This window comes from Electrophorus electricus, chromosome 6, assembly GCF_013358815.1.
Source record: "Electrophorus electricus isolate fEleEle1 chromosome 6, fEleEle1.pri, whole genome shotgun sequence".
In the NCBI taxonomy this organism is placed as follows: domain Eukaryota; kingdom Metazoa; phylum Chordata; class Actinopteri; order Gymnotiformes; family Gymnotidae; genus Electrophorus; species Electrophorus electricus.
Window position 1 is genome coordinate 14,263,299 of NC_049540.1, and position 15,000 is coordinate 14,278,298.

General features: G+C 41.0%; 1 protein-coding gene across 2 annotated transcripts in view; it reads left to right on the forward strand.

Annotated features, from left to right (window-relative positions):
* Window positions 1-15,000, forward strand: part of traf2b (Tnf receptor-associated factor 2b) — a 25,696-nt gene that overhangs the window by 10,016 nt on the left and 680 nt on the right. For both annotated transcript variants that reach the window (XM_027027111.2, XM_027027112.2), the window contains 6 exons: window positions 4,614-4,775; window positions 5,260-5,334; window positions 5,572-5,646; window positions 12,355-12,705; window positions 14,353-14,530; window positions 14,852-15,000. In XM_027027111.2, coding sequence (XP_026882912.1) covers window positions 4,614-4,775; window positions 5,260-5,334; window positions 5,572-5,646; window positions 12,355-12,705; window positions 14,353-14,530; window positions 14,852-15,000 — 990 coding nt within the window. The remainder of the gene's footprint in view (window positions 1-4,613; window positions 4,776-5,259; window positions 5,335-5,571; window positions 5,647-12,354; window positions 12,706-14,352; window positions 14,531-14,851) is intronic.

The following is a 15,000-nucleotide window of genomic DNA, read 5'->3' on the forward strand; positions in this document are numbered from 1 at the left end:
CAGATTCAGACAGACAAGCAAGTAATGGCGAACAAACCAGATATCACGATAATATGCAGAAACAACAGTGGTAATAGATAGAGATAGAAATGTCCAAAGGAAGAGATGTGAAAAATAGAAATACAAGGTACTGAGAGAATGTAGACTCTCAGGTACGGAGAGAATGTAGTCAGATAACACACAATTCTTCCAAGTAGTGATAGAGGCACTTTGGGGCTGTGACCCTGAAGCTGGAGGAGTGGCTCCAACAGTTACCAGGTGTAAGGTTCTGCAGTTGGTTGTTTAGCAGTCTCCTTTTCTGTCCAGTCTGTTCCTTCTATGAACTCAAAGAGCAACCCCAAATCAAGATACCAGAGTCCGTTGCAGTCAGAGAAGCTCTAGTTTAATATCAGGAAGGTATTTGTATGGTTGAGGTGCAGTTGAGGAAAAAGGAAGTGGTGCAGGGAGGGGAATGCAGGGTGTGCATGTATAACAAGGTCATGGGGGTGATGAGACACAGAGCTGGTTGGGAGCAGTTGGAGATTATCCAGCTGCTACTAGTTGTTGTTATTTCTACTGATACATGAAGTACAGCATGAAGTCAGAAAGGGCCATTAGTTCTTTTATATGTTAACAGATTGTCTCTTTTGAACTGTGTTCAAGTGCCAGTTGAGTTTAAAAAAGTCAACAATAACAATGCAAAATCTGAAAAAAAGAACAAGGAAAGAGTCTCCTTAGGGATCATGTTGTTTAATCTTTTTCACTCTATAGGAACAATTCAGCTTAGTCCTCCTTTACATTAGGCCAGTTCCTGAGACAGATTTATTTATTTATTTACATGATTGGAGGTAAAGCAGCTCTTTTCTTTTAGATGATGTGGCCTGAGAGTGAAAACGGCCTCTCACAAGGCAATGTGGTTGCAGGGGGTGACAGGTATTTGCATGTGACATTTAGACAGAACACTTTTGGATCCACTGTCGCAAAGTGAAACTGACTGTTCTTTGCAGATTGTGGGCTTGGCAGGGCAAGTGTTCAGATGGTCATTGCTCACAGAAGTCTAGTGGTCCCCTGTTAGCAAAGCACACTTTGTTTGCTCAAGCATGTTCATACTTTATGCTCTCTAGCTTTCATACAGTGTACATTCTTGAAACAGTGGTTCCTCTTGAAGCTAGATTATGAGAGATGTCTCTTGATGCACTTCGAATGATTTTTTCTCAGTCCATTATCATCTATCATGTTAACTAGGCAGCAGTTTTTAGCTGTCCAGTTAACCAAAGCAGTAGTTACATTCTCACTTAAAGATTTCATTATTCATCCATGAGTACCACACTCTTTAATGTAAATGTTTTCCCTTTTTCAACAAGCAATGTACTATAACAAAATATATAGAAACTTGATGTTTTTAGGTATAACTAATAGTCAAAGTCATATTTATTCCTATAGTGCTTTTTACAAAACTCACTGTCAGAAAGCAGCTTTACACATGTTTGGGGCCAGATCCTTAATGAGCAAGTCAGTGGCGACAGTGGCAAGAAAAAACTGTCTGGGCATATTAAGGAAGAAACCTTGGGAAGGCCGAGACTCGAGGGAACTCATCCTCTTTGGCTGGCACAGCTTACAGTGAATAAATGAAGTTATATTTATATAGTGCCTTTCAAGGAGCACAACCTTGAAACACAAACAGCTTTTGCATCCAGTCACACACTGGTGAAAAGCAGCAGTCAATTGCACATATCATACTCTCAACCGGAAACCTCAGCCTCCTGGGGGGACTGAATCAGGTGCAGGGAGGGGAGAGAGGAGAACACCCAAGACAGCACCATCCACACAATCAAACAAGGACAATTTTATTAGGGTAGCCATCACTGGTCATTCAGAAACACAGTCACTCACACACACAAACACACCAGGGCAATTTATTAGGAGAGACAATAGACCTAACCTCCCAGTTTTTGTACTGTGGGAGGAAACCCATGCCGATACGGGAGGAACATGGAAAGTCAACCCAGATAGGGACCCGAACCCCAAGCGCTGATAGGCAAATGTTCTAACCAAGCCATCATGCTGTACAACTACAAACAGTCCATAAAGTCATCACAAATCCAAAAGAAAAACAGCTGTACAACAGCATCAATATGTCTGACTGCAAGAGAACTCAGGTTTATAAATAACCTAGATTTAAAACTTGTGTGCCCGAGTCCTGAATTAATGCTTGAAGGATGTTTCATAACTGAGCTAATTCTAGGGACTAAGAGAAACCCTGCATTTTGAGAATACAATAAGCGTGGTGGGTTATAATATTCAGTGAATTCACTCAGATGTGGGAATAGACCATTTAGAGTTTTATACATCAACAAGGGGTATTTTATAGTTCATTTGAAATTAAACTGGGGGCCAGTGTAGACCTGAATGAGCAAGACTAATATGGTCAAGCTTTCTACTATGTGAATTAAATTTAATTAAAAAATTACTTACCTAATAATCATTTACTGAGGTACACTGGAACAAGGCCATAGAGGCATTGGGTCATTCTTAGTATCCTAAAATAAATTCTGAAAAATGCAGGTAGATGGGGCTGCTGTCTGAGGTTAGGTGAAATATGCTCCCTCGTTCTCATGTAATAAAACACTACAACATTTTCAGCTCTCTATAAGATAGAGCTGGAGTCATTTGGAAGGCTGGAAATAAGAGTGTTGCAGTCATCCAGACAAGGTGACTCAAAAGCAAGCATAGGTTTTTCATTTTTGAGAGAATGAAATAGGCCTTGGATATATTTCTAAGATGACAGAATGCAGTCCTATGAGATGGAATTACTTGTGTATGTGTTGTGCAGGAATGATGTGACATGCAGAAATTAGTGTGGATACAGTCTTTTTGCCATCATCTCTTAGATGCTCTCTCAAGTTGAGATCTGGGCCCTGTGTAGGCCACTGAAGTAGAGGAAGAGCGCCGTCATATTCAAGAAAACTGCATAATAATATACGCTTTGAGATCTGGTACATTATGAATCTAGAGGAACAGACAAACTGTTGTCAGGAAGGGATGATGTTCAGATTTGTTCAGACTTTCTTCAGTTGGTATTAGGGTCCCTAATGCATGCATGCCGGGTAGAGATGGTTCCGATATCAATGCAGAACCGTAAACTTTGAGAATTAGCCGATACCGATACTGATACAATTTTTAAAAATGTTTAAAATAGGTTATTTTTAATTGAAGCACAACCATGAGAATGACTTATACAAATAACAGCATTATAATTCAAAAAATCTTTCAAACAACAACAAAACATACATCACAGCACAGAAATGTTCAAATGTATACTTTTTGAAAATAAAGAATTGTAATTGCAGTATAATACTTATTTGTTCCAAATGTAAGAAAAATAAATTCTAGCAAAATATCTTTATGTAAAATATTTTACAGCTAAAATATCATTTGCAGCTAAAAAGAATGGTAGAAAATAGATGCCCCTGTATAACTTCATTATGTACATAAAATGCTTTATTTCAGTATAGAATACAACACATATATATGAAACAAACCAAACAATAGCAAAGAAATGAATAAAAGAAGAAATAAAAAAAGAAATACAAGTACAGAATTACAGTAATTGCTGTGTCAATACATTCCTTGTTATTAGCTGCCCCACCTTTAGCTGTTCTGCAAAAAATAACCAGAGCTAAATGGATCATTTCCTGCAGTTCCCAGTTTGTGTTTGCTGTAATATAAGGAGCAAATTCTTATTTAGAAAAATAAGAATTTCAGCTTCCTCAGCTGTTAGCCTGATCCTTCCTATATCAGTTATATTAGATGCTGTTCTGAAAAGGCTCTCACTTTCGTACAGTGTGCACAGAGATATTTAGCTTCTATGGCAGCCAGGGAGGACAGTCTAGGCTTGTTGATTTTTCTGTTGAGCAAGGCATTCTCTAGCCAAGGAATAGTTGGCATGCTAAGTTGGGATAATGAATTTATTGTAATCTCAGGATCTCATGTAATATGCTAAATAGCTAGCTACTCGTTGTTGGGATGGTAAGTTAGGTGGTTACTAACATCACTTAATATTAGCTCGTGAAATGAAGACCACTTGCTGGAAGGTTTTGTTGCTCTATAAGCAGTTATGATATATTTTAGGCTAGATTTGCTAAAAAAATAAGTTCTGTTTCTTTGTAGCCAACATTTGGGATATGCTAGAGACAGCATGCCTAGCAGTAACTATCATGCTGTATTCAAAATCATTAAGGTCACTCTAGTGCTCAGGTGAGCAGTACTTGATCCTATATATGGTGGTCTTGACTTGTTAAAATGCCCGATTTGTCTGAAGGTAGATTTAGTCCCGGAAGTGTTGTCAAGCATTTGATTCTTTGGTCTCTAAATACAGTAGAACTAATTTTGCAATTACTTCAGTAACTGAACTGGATCTCCACCTTTAAAGAGCCCTCCCACGTTCCACTGACTGAAAGTCAGCCAGACGAGTAACCCAGCAGAAAAGGCAAAATGGATTGTCAGGGTGGAGAAAGGTTACCTACATTGATTTAACACCTTCCATGTTTTCTGAGAAAATATGGAGTATGGACTGTACTGAAAGTATGCAATAGTTGTAATTTATGAACCTTGTTTTACATGTGTTTCTCTAGGGACAACATGAAGGCAGATGTGAATTTGAACGTGTGACATGTGAAGCATGTCAAGTCCTTATCCTGCTTAGTGACAGAGACCGACACAATGAGAGAGAGTGTGAAGCCAGAACTCTTAACTGCAAATACTGTAAAGTCTCCTTCAACTTCAAAGATATTAAGGTATATACACGTTGGCTTCTTCCAACAGGCGTTCCCCTTTTAAACACTTATCAGCAGCTGAGAGTTGATTTAAACAGTTATAGCTTTATATACTTTTCTGAATCTACATTTAATATGAATGTGTAAAAACAGTTTTGCCAGCATTCTTTGCAGAGTGCAAACAGATACTGCAAGCTTAACTGCTTAACAAGTTTAAGTCCTTTAAACTGCTGATTACCTCAAGATAACAAAATATACAGACTTATAAATCATATGGATAATAATGTGACACCCAGTAGTAATGCAGTGAATTGTATGCATGAATCTGCCTACAGATTGTTTCCTATGTAGAATGATGCAATCTAGTACTTGATGTTATCTAATTAGCTGTTAGTGTCTGTATGGAGGGCTTTAAGGGAGGATGTGTTATGGCTTGGTCCAGGAAGGCAACGCCTCCGTGAAAAAGCACCATCAATGAGTGACTCTCTAACATTGCTTTTTACAGGCGCATGATGAAATTTGCCAGAAGTTTCCTATGCAGTGCAAAGACTGTGGTAAAAAGAAGATCCCCCGAGAAAAGGTTAGTATTACTTTCAGGAATATGCTTAACCATTTCATTTTGATTCTTGTCATTTGGAATCCCACACATGATGATGTATATTGAAAGTTTTTTTTCACATGCTAATACAGGACTGTAGCCTATGAATGTTTCAGTCTGCATAAGCAACATTCTGTACTCTTTCATACCCCGACAATGACAATGCAGTTTAACGACCCCTTTTACTGAGACTATCATTTCTTTGCCCCCCCCCAACAGTTTCAAGAACACAGCAAGTCGTGTGCAAAATCTAAGTCAGCATGCCAGTTCAGAGAAATTGGCTGCAGAGCTGTGGTGAGTATGCTCTTCTCTAACACACCCCGTTTGAGGTAGGCATAGACAAACAAACAAGATGGGACAAAAGCGAGCACACGAACAACACAAACAAAAGTCCACGTGCGCCGCCGGTAGTCAGTAGATGTCAGCAGGGAGTGGGTGGCACTGTGGCAATCTTGTTGCCCACATGACTAGTTGTGTTGTTATGACCCCGTCTAGGCTGTAAGGCCGTAACAAGGAAAAAGAAGTACAAACGGCTAATGTAATGGAAGTTGTGAAAAAGTGTGCAGCAACAAAACAAACAGAAGCACAAATGGAAGGTATTTGTCTGTGTATTTTACAGAGGTTATGATTCATGAACAAACAATCATACTGATGCAAATGTCTTCAGGAGTGACCCAAGCCAAAATAACAACCAAAACCCACACTAATTAAATAAAACTACATACTAACTAATCCTAGCACAAGAAACATACAACAAACTTTCCTAACTCCCTAACACAAAAACAGACAAAACCCACACTCAACAAAAATGGCAATCATCGCCAAAAACGGGGAAAAACAAGGTCATACACAAAAAGTCAAATTTTCTATCACAGCAAAACAACTCCAAACTAACAGTCTCCTTTCTCTCTCTCTTCCTCTTTTCTGGGAGGGGCCATTAAATAGCTGACACAGTTGTCTGGGAAACCCGGCAAGGAACAGGGCGGAGTCTCAATCAGGGTGGAAATCCTGGCAGTGGACCTGGAACACATACACACACACACACACACACCCACACACACACACACACACACACCCACACCCACCCATCTTTCCGTTTATGTTTGATGTCAATATTAAACCCTTTGATGATCAGAGACCAATGCATTAAGCGTTTATTGGCATTAGCCATATTCTGCAAGAACATGACCGGATTGTGATCAGTGTATACGGTGATGGGATCCAGACTACCACTAAGGTACACCTCAAAATGTTGTAATGCTAGGAGGAGTGCGAGGGCTTTCTTTTCAATAGTGCTGTAGGCCAGCTGGTGTTTCACGAACCTTCTAGAAAAATAACAAATAGGGTGATCTAGGCCTTGTGAGTCCTCCTGTAGGAGGACAGCACTGGCTCCACCATCACTGGCATCTACCTCAAGTGTAAAAGGACGAATAAAATCAGGGATTGCTAGAACAGGAGCGCTGCACAAGAAAGTTTTCACTGAGTCAAATGCATCTTCACGTGGGTTGTGACCATTCAAAAGGCGTGGTGTCACGAAGCAAATTCATGAGGGGTAAAACAACATCAGAGAAGTTCCTACAAAAGAGACGATAAAACCCTGCCATGCCCAAAAAGCATCGGAGTTGTCTTTTCGTCTCTGGGGGAAAAGACTGGAAAAGACTTGATTGCTTGTACTTTGGCATCAAGGGGATGCACACTACCAAGTAGACAACCTCACTCTTACCAAAATCACATTTTTCGAGATTAAGAACAAGGGCGGCATCCAGTAGCTTCTTAAAAACAAGATCAAGCAACTGTACATGTTCCCAAGTGTTGGTATACACAACCACATCACCCAGATAGACTTCGCAGTTAGGCACATCACCTAAAACCATAGTCATCAAACACTGCTGAAAGGTAGAAGGGGCATTTTTAAGACCGAAAGGTATTACCGTATATTGTAGAAAACAGTCAGGGGTAGCAAATGCCGAAATGTCAGCTGCACGATAGGTACAAGCCAATATCCCTTAAGTTAATCAAGCTAACTCACAAATCTAGCTGAACCAATCTTATCCACATAATCTTCCATTCTACGTATTGGGAAGGAATCAGAAACATTAACTGCATTTATTTTTCTGTAGTCAGTGCAGAAGCGGTATGTGCCATCTGGTTTTGGCACCAGAATGCATGGGGCACTCCAGGGACTAACACTAGGGATTGCAAGATGGTTTTCTAACAAATAACTGGTTTCTTGATTTAGCAGTGTACGTTTCTGGGGATTGGTACGATACGGGTGTTGTCTAATGGGTGAATGAGAACCAACATCAATGTCATGCTGAAGGACAGTCGTACGAATTGGAACATCTGAAAATAATGTTGGGTATTTCTGAATGAGACTGGTGATGTCGACTTGGGCTGCTAAGGGCAAGTCCGACAACTTTTCAGGGAGATGTGTTAATCTTTCTGAGTTAGGCAGATGAGCACAAGGCAAACAGTTCCGACCTAAATGCAAATCATCCTGTTTGGGGCATATTCAGTAGGGGTTACAACAACTGAAACAAGACTACAAAAAGGGGATCCCGAACCAGTATGCTTAGTGCGGTCATGGTAGGACATCAACATGTTAATATGACACACATGACTTTCATCGTCGTTTCAGTGTAGCTGTGACATGGTGGGAAACAATTTAGACAGGATCACATAGGGACCAGAAAAACGTGCATTGAAGGAAGAAGCAGTAATGGGGAAAAGAGCAAGTACTTTCTCACCAACCTCAAATTGTCTCTCGACTGCCTTTTTGTCATATTTAATCTTCATGGTGGTCTGAGAAGAACACAGGTTCTTCTTGGCTATTTCTCGAACTGCCTGTAGCCTGTCATGAAGCCTAGAAACATAGTCAGACAGAGACAGCAGGGGCAGACACAGGGGCTGACAACCACTTCTCATGTAAGACCTTAAGAGGTCCACGAACAGCGTGTCCAAAAAGCAATGTGTTCAGGCTAAAACCAAGAGACTCATTCACAGTGTTACGGATGGCAAATAACAAAAGTGGGACTCCCTCATCCCAATCTTTATCAGATTCCAAACAATACATCCTCAGCATATTCTTAAAGGTTTGATGGAACTGCTCCAAAGCACCCTGAGATTCTGGGTGATAGGCGCTGGATACTTGATGTTGTATGTTGAGCTCATGGGTAACCTTGGTGGATAGATTAGACATAAAATTTGTTCCTTGGTCGGACTGAATACGTATGCCAAATGTGGTACAGAACTTAATCAGTGCTTTGATCACAGTTTTTGACTTTAGGGAACGAAGGGGAATAGCTGTAGGATATCTTGTAACAGCACACATCAAGGTAAAAAGATAACAATTCCCTGAGCTTTTCTTTGGAAAGGGCCCAACACAATCAACTAAAACTCTTTCAAATGGTTCACCAACAGCGGGGATGGGACACAGTAGCGCAAATGGAACAACCTGATTAGGTTTCCCAACTAATTGACAGGTATTGCAGGTACCACAGTACTTTATTACATCAGATCTAACTGATGGCCAGAAGAAATATTTTAGGATATGCTGAGTGGTCTTTCTGACTCCTATATGACCAGAGAGGGGATGATTGTGAGCTAGAGATAGTACGTGGGAGCGATCCGACAAAGGAACAACTATTTGGGTCACAGAATCACATTCTTGGTTACTAGTGAACGGAGCCCATGTTCTCATTAAAACATGGTCCTGAATGAAATAATTCCTTTGATATCCTGAGGATGTCGGGATAATTTTAATGGTAAAAAAGCTTTTCTGTATTTTTGACATTCCAGCTATACAGGTGATATTAAACCAGGTGCATAGTGAACTTTTTCACATTCTGTATTGACATATTTCAGTTAAACAAAAATCATATTTCATTCTGTTTCTTTAAAATGTAAAATTCTTGGTTCTGCTTGACATTTTGTAAAAGCTCAGCATTTGGTCACACAAGTTCACCACTCCCATGTTTTCATTGTATTCTCTGATGACTGCTGGTCTTCTCACTTGGATGTGTGACTTCTCTTTGTTGAACCATCTTGTGCAGATATCCTCAGGATCTTTTCCATGTATAGTAGAGGCCATTAATACTGGTTTATTGTCATACCATTTTGTAATTGCCAGCTCAGGACTTTTTCCGACCACCATTCCTGATGTTCCTCTTCCTTCTTTTTGCAATTGTTTGTCAGCAGTTAGCTGACATGGCTTTGGGACCCTGTGTTTCATTAGGGTTCCAGTTGCACTAAGACCGTTTTCCAGCAATACATCCATCAGGTGCACTGACGTGACATATCGGTCGAAGAACGGCTGATTTCCTGCGGGCACAGATTCAGTCATATGTAGGACTGCTGCTGCCCCAATGCCTGATTTTGTGTCAGCAAATGTATTGTTCCCCTGGTACACTTCAAAGTCTAGCATCGAACCATCTGGAAATACAAAGACAAATACCTTCAAGCCAGTAGGGTACGGCTTGCCTGGAACAAACTGCCTGATTGGACAACGGCCTGTAAAAGGAATGATTTGCTCATCGATGCAGAGCTTTCTTGGTTTTGGAAGGCTAAGGCATCCCTGCCTCACTCTGTCAAAGAGGTCTTACTTTCCAAAGTATGTCTGTTTTCTTTGTTTCTTCTGTCACATCCAGGTCCTCGAATATTTTTAGTGAGTTTCTTAGCTTGAAGAACCTCTCTCTTGCCTTTCTGTTGCTAATTATTGGCACTTTTGTTTTTTGGGACCAAAATATCTTGATTCTTGGGTAACCAAGGCAGGCCATGTGAAGTGATATTCCAAAGAACACCTTAATTTCCTGTGGTGTGGTATTCAGAGACACTCCTCTAACTTGCAGTTCCCTTTGATTTGTGAACGTTGCCATGTTCTTAAAGATGTTGCAATCAATTTACTTGGAAAAGTACTCAATTGGACTCCAATTTGTATGGATTGTAGGATCATCTTGGTAATCAGATGGCATAGGTAGCAAAGGACTGAATCTATAGGGATGAAAAAATTCCAAAATATGTTGGTAAATAACCCGAGTAATTATTTTATCTCTAACCACTTTGATCACAATGAAATGTAGTTATTTACCATAAAAATACTTTGCAGCAATTAATAACAACAGTGTAGCATATGATGTATTTTACTATGAATAGCATCATGTATGGTGACCCTGGAGACAACGAGAACATACTTGGTAGTCCCTGACCACAGAGGACGGCATGTTTCGTGTTCACCTATGCCTGTTAGCTCATCTGATAAGCCTCCTATCTCTTCTTCAGAGCTTTCTACCTCTTCATCAACAGGTTCAGACTCATCCTCAGCATTTTCCTCATCTGATAAATCTAAATCTGAATCTCCCGCTATTAATCTGTACAAAATCTCCTCTGCTTTTGTCCTGTCTCCTACAGCAATGTGGAAAAACATAGTGAAAATGAAGGACATCAAGATTGTCCACTATAGAGGACATTCATAAACTGGCTATTATTTCAACACAGTAATAAGAAAATTACTCTCAAACCTCACTACATCATTCCTGACATGTTAGTAAACAATACAATATAAAAACATTACAGTTAAACATCAGTAACTAATCAATATTTGACTTACCTTTTCTTTTTCCTTAAAATTTACTTGTTCCTATGAAAACCAATTTGTACTGACAGAAAAAAAAGTTGGGAACCTCCCACCCAGACACATGTGGTATCACTGGAAAGCCCAGGATGTACTCTTTGTAGGACAGCAGGAATTAACAGAGTGAAAAGATAGAAGCAAAAACACAATGTCCACTACAGAGGACACAAATGAATAGGCAGGGTCTCAGGAGGATATATACACAGCTACTGAAGCAACAGAGGTGAAGTCCAAAAATGGGCAAAACAAAGTCATACTCAAAAAGTCATACAAATTTTCAATCACAGCAAACCAACTCCAAACTAACAGTCTCCTTTCTCTCGCTCTTCCTCTCTACTGGGAGGGGCCATTAAATAGCCAACACGGTTGGCTGAGAAACCCGGCAAGGAACGGGGCGGAGTCTCAATCAGGGTGGAAATCCTGGCAGTGGACCTCGAACACATATACACACACACACACACACACACACATATCCATCTTTCTGTAACAGTGTAAATATTTATGTTTTGGTTGTAGGCTGGAAAAGTCCCCACTAACACCGCATATATACATATATATAATTATATGAGGGTACATGTTTAAAATACTGGAATGACATATACATGACTCAAAGGTAATTTCTGTAATAGCACTCAGGTGTCCCCCTTCCTCTATGGCTATGGAGAAAATACATCATCTTGCTACTGTGGTTCAGAAAAAATGACAAGGACGTAGAACCTTTAACTGAAAATTAACAGTACATATGGGTTTGAATGACACATACATGACTCAAAGGTAATTTCTGTAATAGCTCTCTGTGAATCAGGTGTCCTCCTTCCTCTATCACTATAGAGAAAATACGTCATCTTGGTACTGTGGTTCAGAACAAATAACAAGTACGTAGGACCTTTAACTGAAAGTTAAGCACATATGGGTTTGAGTTTACCAAATGAGCTCCTCAGTATCTCTCCTAGATTAGACCTAGCCTCCCTTCCTAATTCTAGGTTACAGGTAAACTGCCTGCTGCTGACAATGGTCACTGTGATGGCAGATCAAAAAGTGCAGATTACAACCCATTTAAAGCGCAAAACTGAGTGAGGAAGAATATGTAATTAACTGTATTTAAGCATTTAAATGATTTTTTTTTCTCTTCCTTTTTCATTTTCTTTTTATACTCCTAGAACTAGACAAAGGGGAACATTTCGACAGGGATGCTAATACATTAGAAAGCTTATTTGCACTCAGAGAATAGGGAGAAACAGGCTGTTTAAGGTGAAAGAGATACATTTGCAGTAAGAGCAATGTGCAGTTCAATACACCCTCTTGTCATGAGCCCAGAAGTACAAACGGTGCCACACAGGCTACACTAACAGCTGCCATTTGTACCTCCGCAGGTTGACAACGGCAAGCAGCATGAGCACGAGCAGGCCAGCATCACCGAGCACCTGCGGCTCATGCTGGCCGTGCTGTCGGCCGTGCGTTTGCGTGCTGACGGAGCCGGCGAGTGGCAGGAGGACTCTGGCCTTGGGCTGTACCGCGGACCAGAGGACGCACCTCCACCCGCCGCTCGTGCTGCCGCCGCCAACCATGGCGAACGAGGCCCCAGCGTGCAGCAGAAAATGACGGCGCTGGAGAATATAGCATGCGTGCTGAACAGAGAGGTGGAGCGCACCGCCCTCACCCTGGAGGCTCTCACGCGCCAGCACCGGTTGGACCAGGAGAAGATAGAGAGCTTGTCCACCAAGGTACAGACCTTTCCTAACAGCAGAGCTGGAGCACTCCCTACAGCTTAAGAAAATATAAATAAACGCTCCATTAAGCCAGGTTTACCGGAGTGTTATTTTTTCTTTTCGCACAGCAGCGATGCGGTTCCATGCGCAGGCCCATGTAGGGCACACCATCGTTGCTTAGGTAATGACTCAAAGCGATGCCATGGAATACATTTGATTAAAGTGACCATTTAAGAACTTAAGAACTTCAGTGCATTTATGACTTTACAGTTTAGTCTGCAATAAGAGAAAATACAGGTATAGAATAAAAAATCGAAACACCGGCAGATACAGTACAAGGCCTTTCATACCGCCCTTGGTCTGTTTAATGGTTGGCCTACAGCACAGGATGAACACGCACATTTTTTTTGCAGACGAAGTTTTGGTTCTTACATTGCGGGTGCTCCAAAAAACCCAGCACTAAGACGATGTGCTGGTATGAGATGCATACGTACCTGGCAGAAGAGCCATTGCTGTCTCTGCCATAATGATTCATCCTTCCTGTTCTTTATTTTCTTAGGTGTTTCCATTTTTTTGTTGTATTACCTGTTTGTTTATTACTAACCCATGTGACGGGTTAGTAAAATGCAAAATGTTCCCTGCATATTCTCTGCAAAGCTATTTTACCCTGATTAAACTTGTCTTTTTGGTGCAACCTGAAACAACCAGTGAGGGTACATTAAATATCCAGGGTGTATCCAGGACAGCCCAAACGGGTAATCCACAGAGCAGACAAACAGAGCTAAAGTTAAAAACCATAGATACAAAAACCAGCAACGAAAAACGAATGGGGAGTAGTATGGAAATGAAATGGTCATACATCAGCAAACCGGAAAACACATCAAACAGCAACACTGCTCAATATGCCCAGGAGAAATAGTGGCAGTACATCACAAAAAGCACATGCCAGAGTTGGTTTAAATAGTGCTCTCCTGCAGGATCCTGGGAATCCAAAAGTGTACACAAGCGAATTGGCTAGGGAAACCAGCCAGGAGGACACACCATGCACCTGAAATGCATTTCTCAAAGGGAAGCATGACACTAGAAATGCATAAGCAAGGTTTTGCACTTAAAACAGTATACAGGAATGCCAAGAATGCCAAGATGATTAGCAATAACCACACTACATGCATCTCTTTATAATGAAACGTGCTTCTTGAAAAACAAGAGAAGAGCTTTTCTTACTAACAGCTAATTTTAGTAATTACACTATCCCATTTCATATCTGAGCAATGTTGTTATGCAGGTGTCATATTTGGATACATCAGTACAATTTGGGATGCGATCTGGCAGATCAGATTACTGGTTTAGCACTGAAAAGACACTTGTAACTCTCTCCCCTTCCAAAAACAGTCCCTCTGGAGGGCTGCAGTCTTCAAGTTCAGAGACGTTGGCTGCCAAGTTACTGTCCTCTTCTGGATTCTGCACATTACACAGCTGTCATTACAAATTTAATTCTCCAATGCACACATTAAAGTAGTTTTCAGAGAGTGATACTGTGTTTTGCAGAGAATGATGCAGTGTGATGTACAGAGCTTTGTATTTGAACCTGAATCCCCACCTCAACTTGCCTCACCTTGCTGCGTGTGCATGCGTGTGTGTGCCCGTGTGTGATGACCGAAGGTGCGGCAGCTGGAGCGCACCCTGACCATGCGAGATCTGAAGCTGGCTGAGTCAGAGCAGTCCCTGCGAGAGCTGCAGTTCTGCACTTATGACGGAATGTTCATTTGGAAAATTTCCGATTTCTCCCACCGCAGGCAAGATGCACTTGCCGGCCGATCACCTGCACTGTTCTCGCCAGGTACGTTTGTCCTGTACTGGGTTAGGCACTTGTTCCCACCGAAGCAATTTGGGCATAACTATAATTGTTAGCATAATTGTGAAGTCATGGTTTCACTTTTAAAGTTTAGACTGTGTTCCAAACAGTGTTTCACTTTTGTTTTTGCTGAAGGAGTAAAAATCACCTTTCGTTCGCCATAAAGCAGATTTTGTCTTTCATAATATTTCATAGTACTAGTCTACATTAGTGCCTCATTGTGACATGATTCTTTAGTATGAAAACATTAACTTGTGCTGTATGTGTGTGTGTGTGTGTGTGTGTGTGTGTGTATGTCTATTCCAGCTTTCTACTCCAGTAAGTATGGATACAAGATGTGCTTGAGGCTGTACATGAACGGTGATGGAACAGGCAGAAACACTCACCTCTCCCTCTTCTTCGTGGTGATGAGGGGCAAGTATGATGCCCTGCTCAAGTGGCCCTTCGGCCAGAAG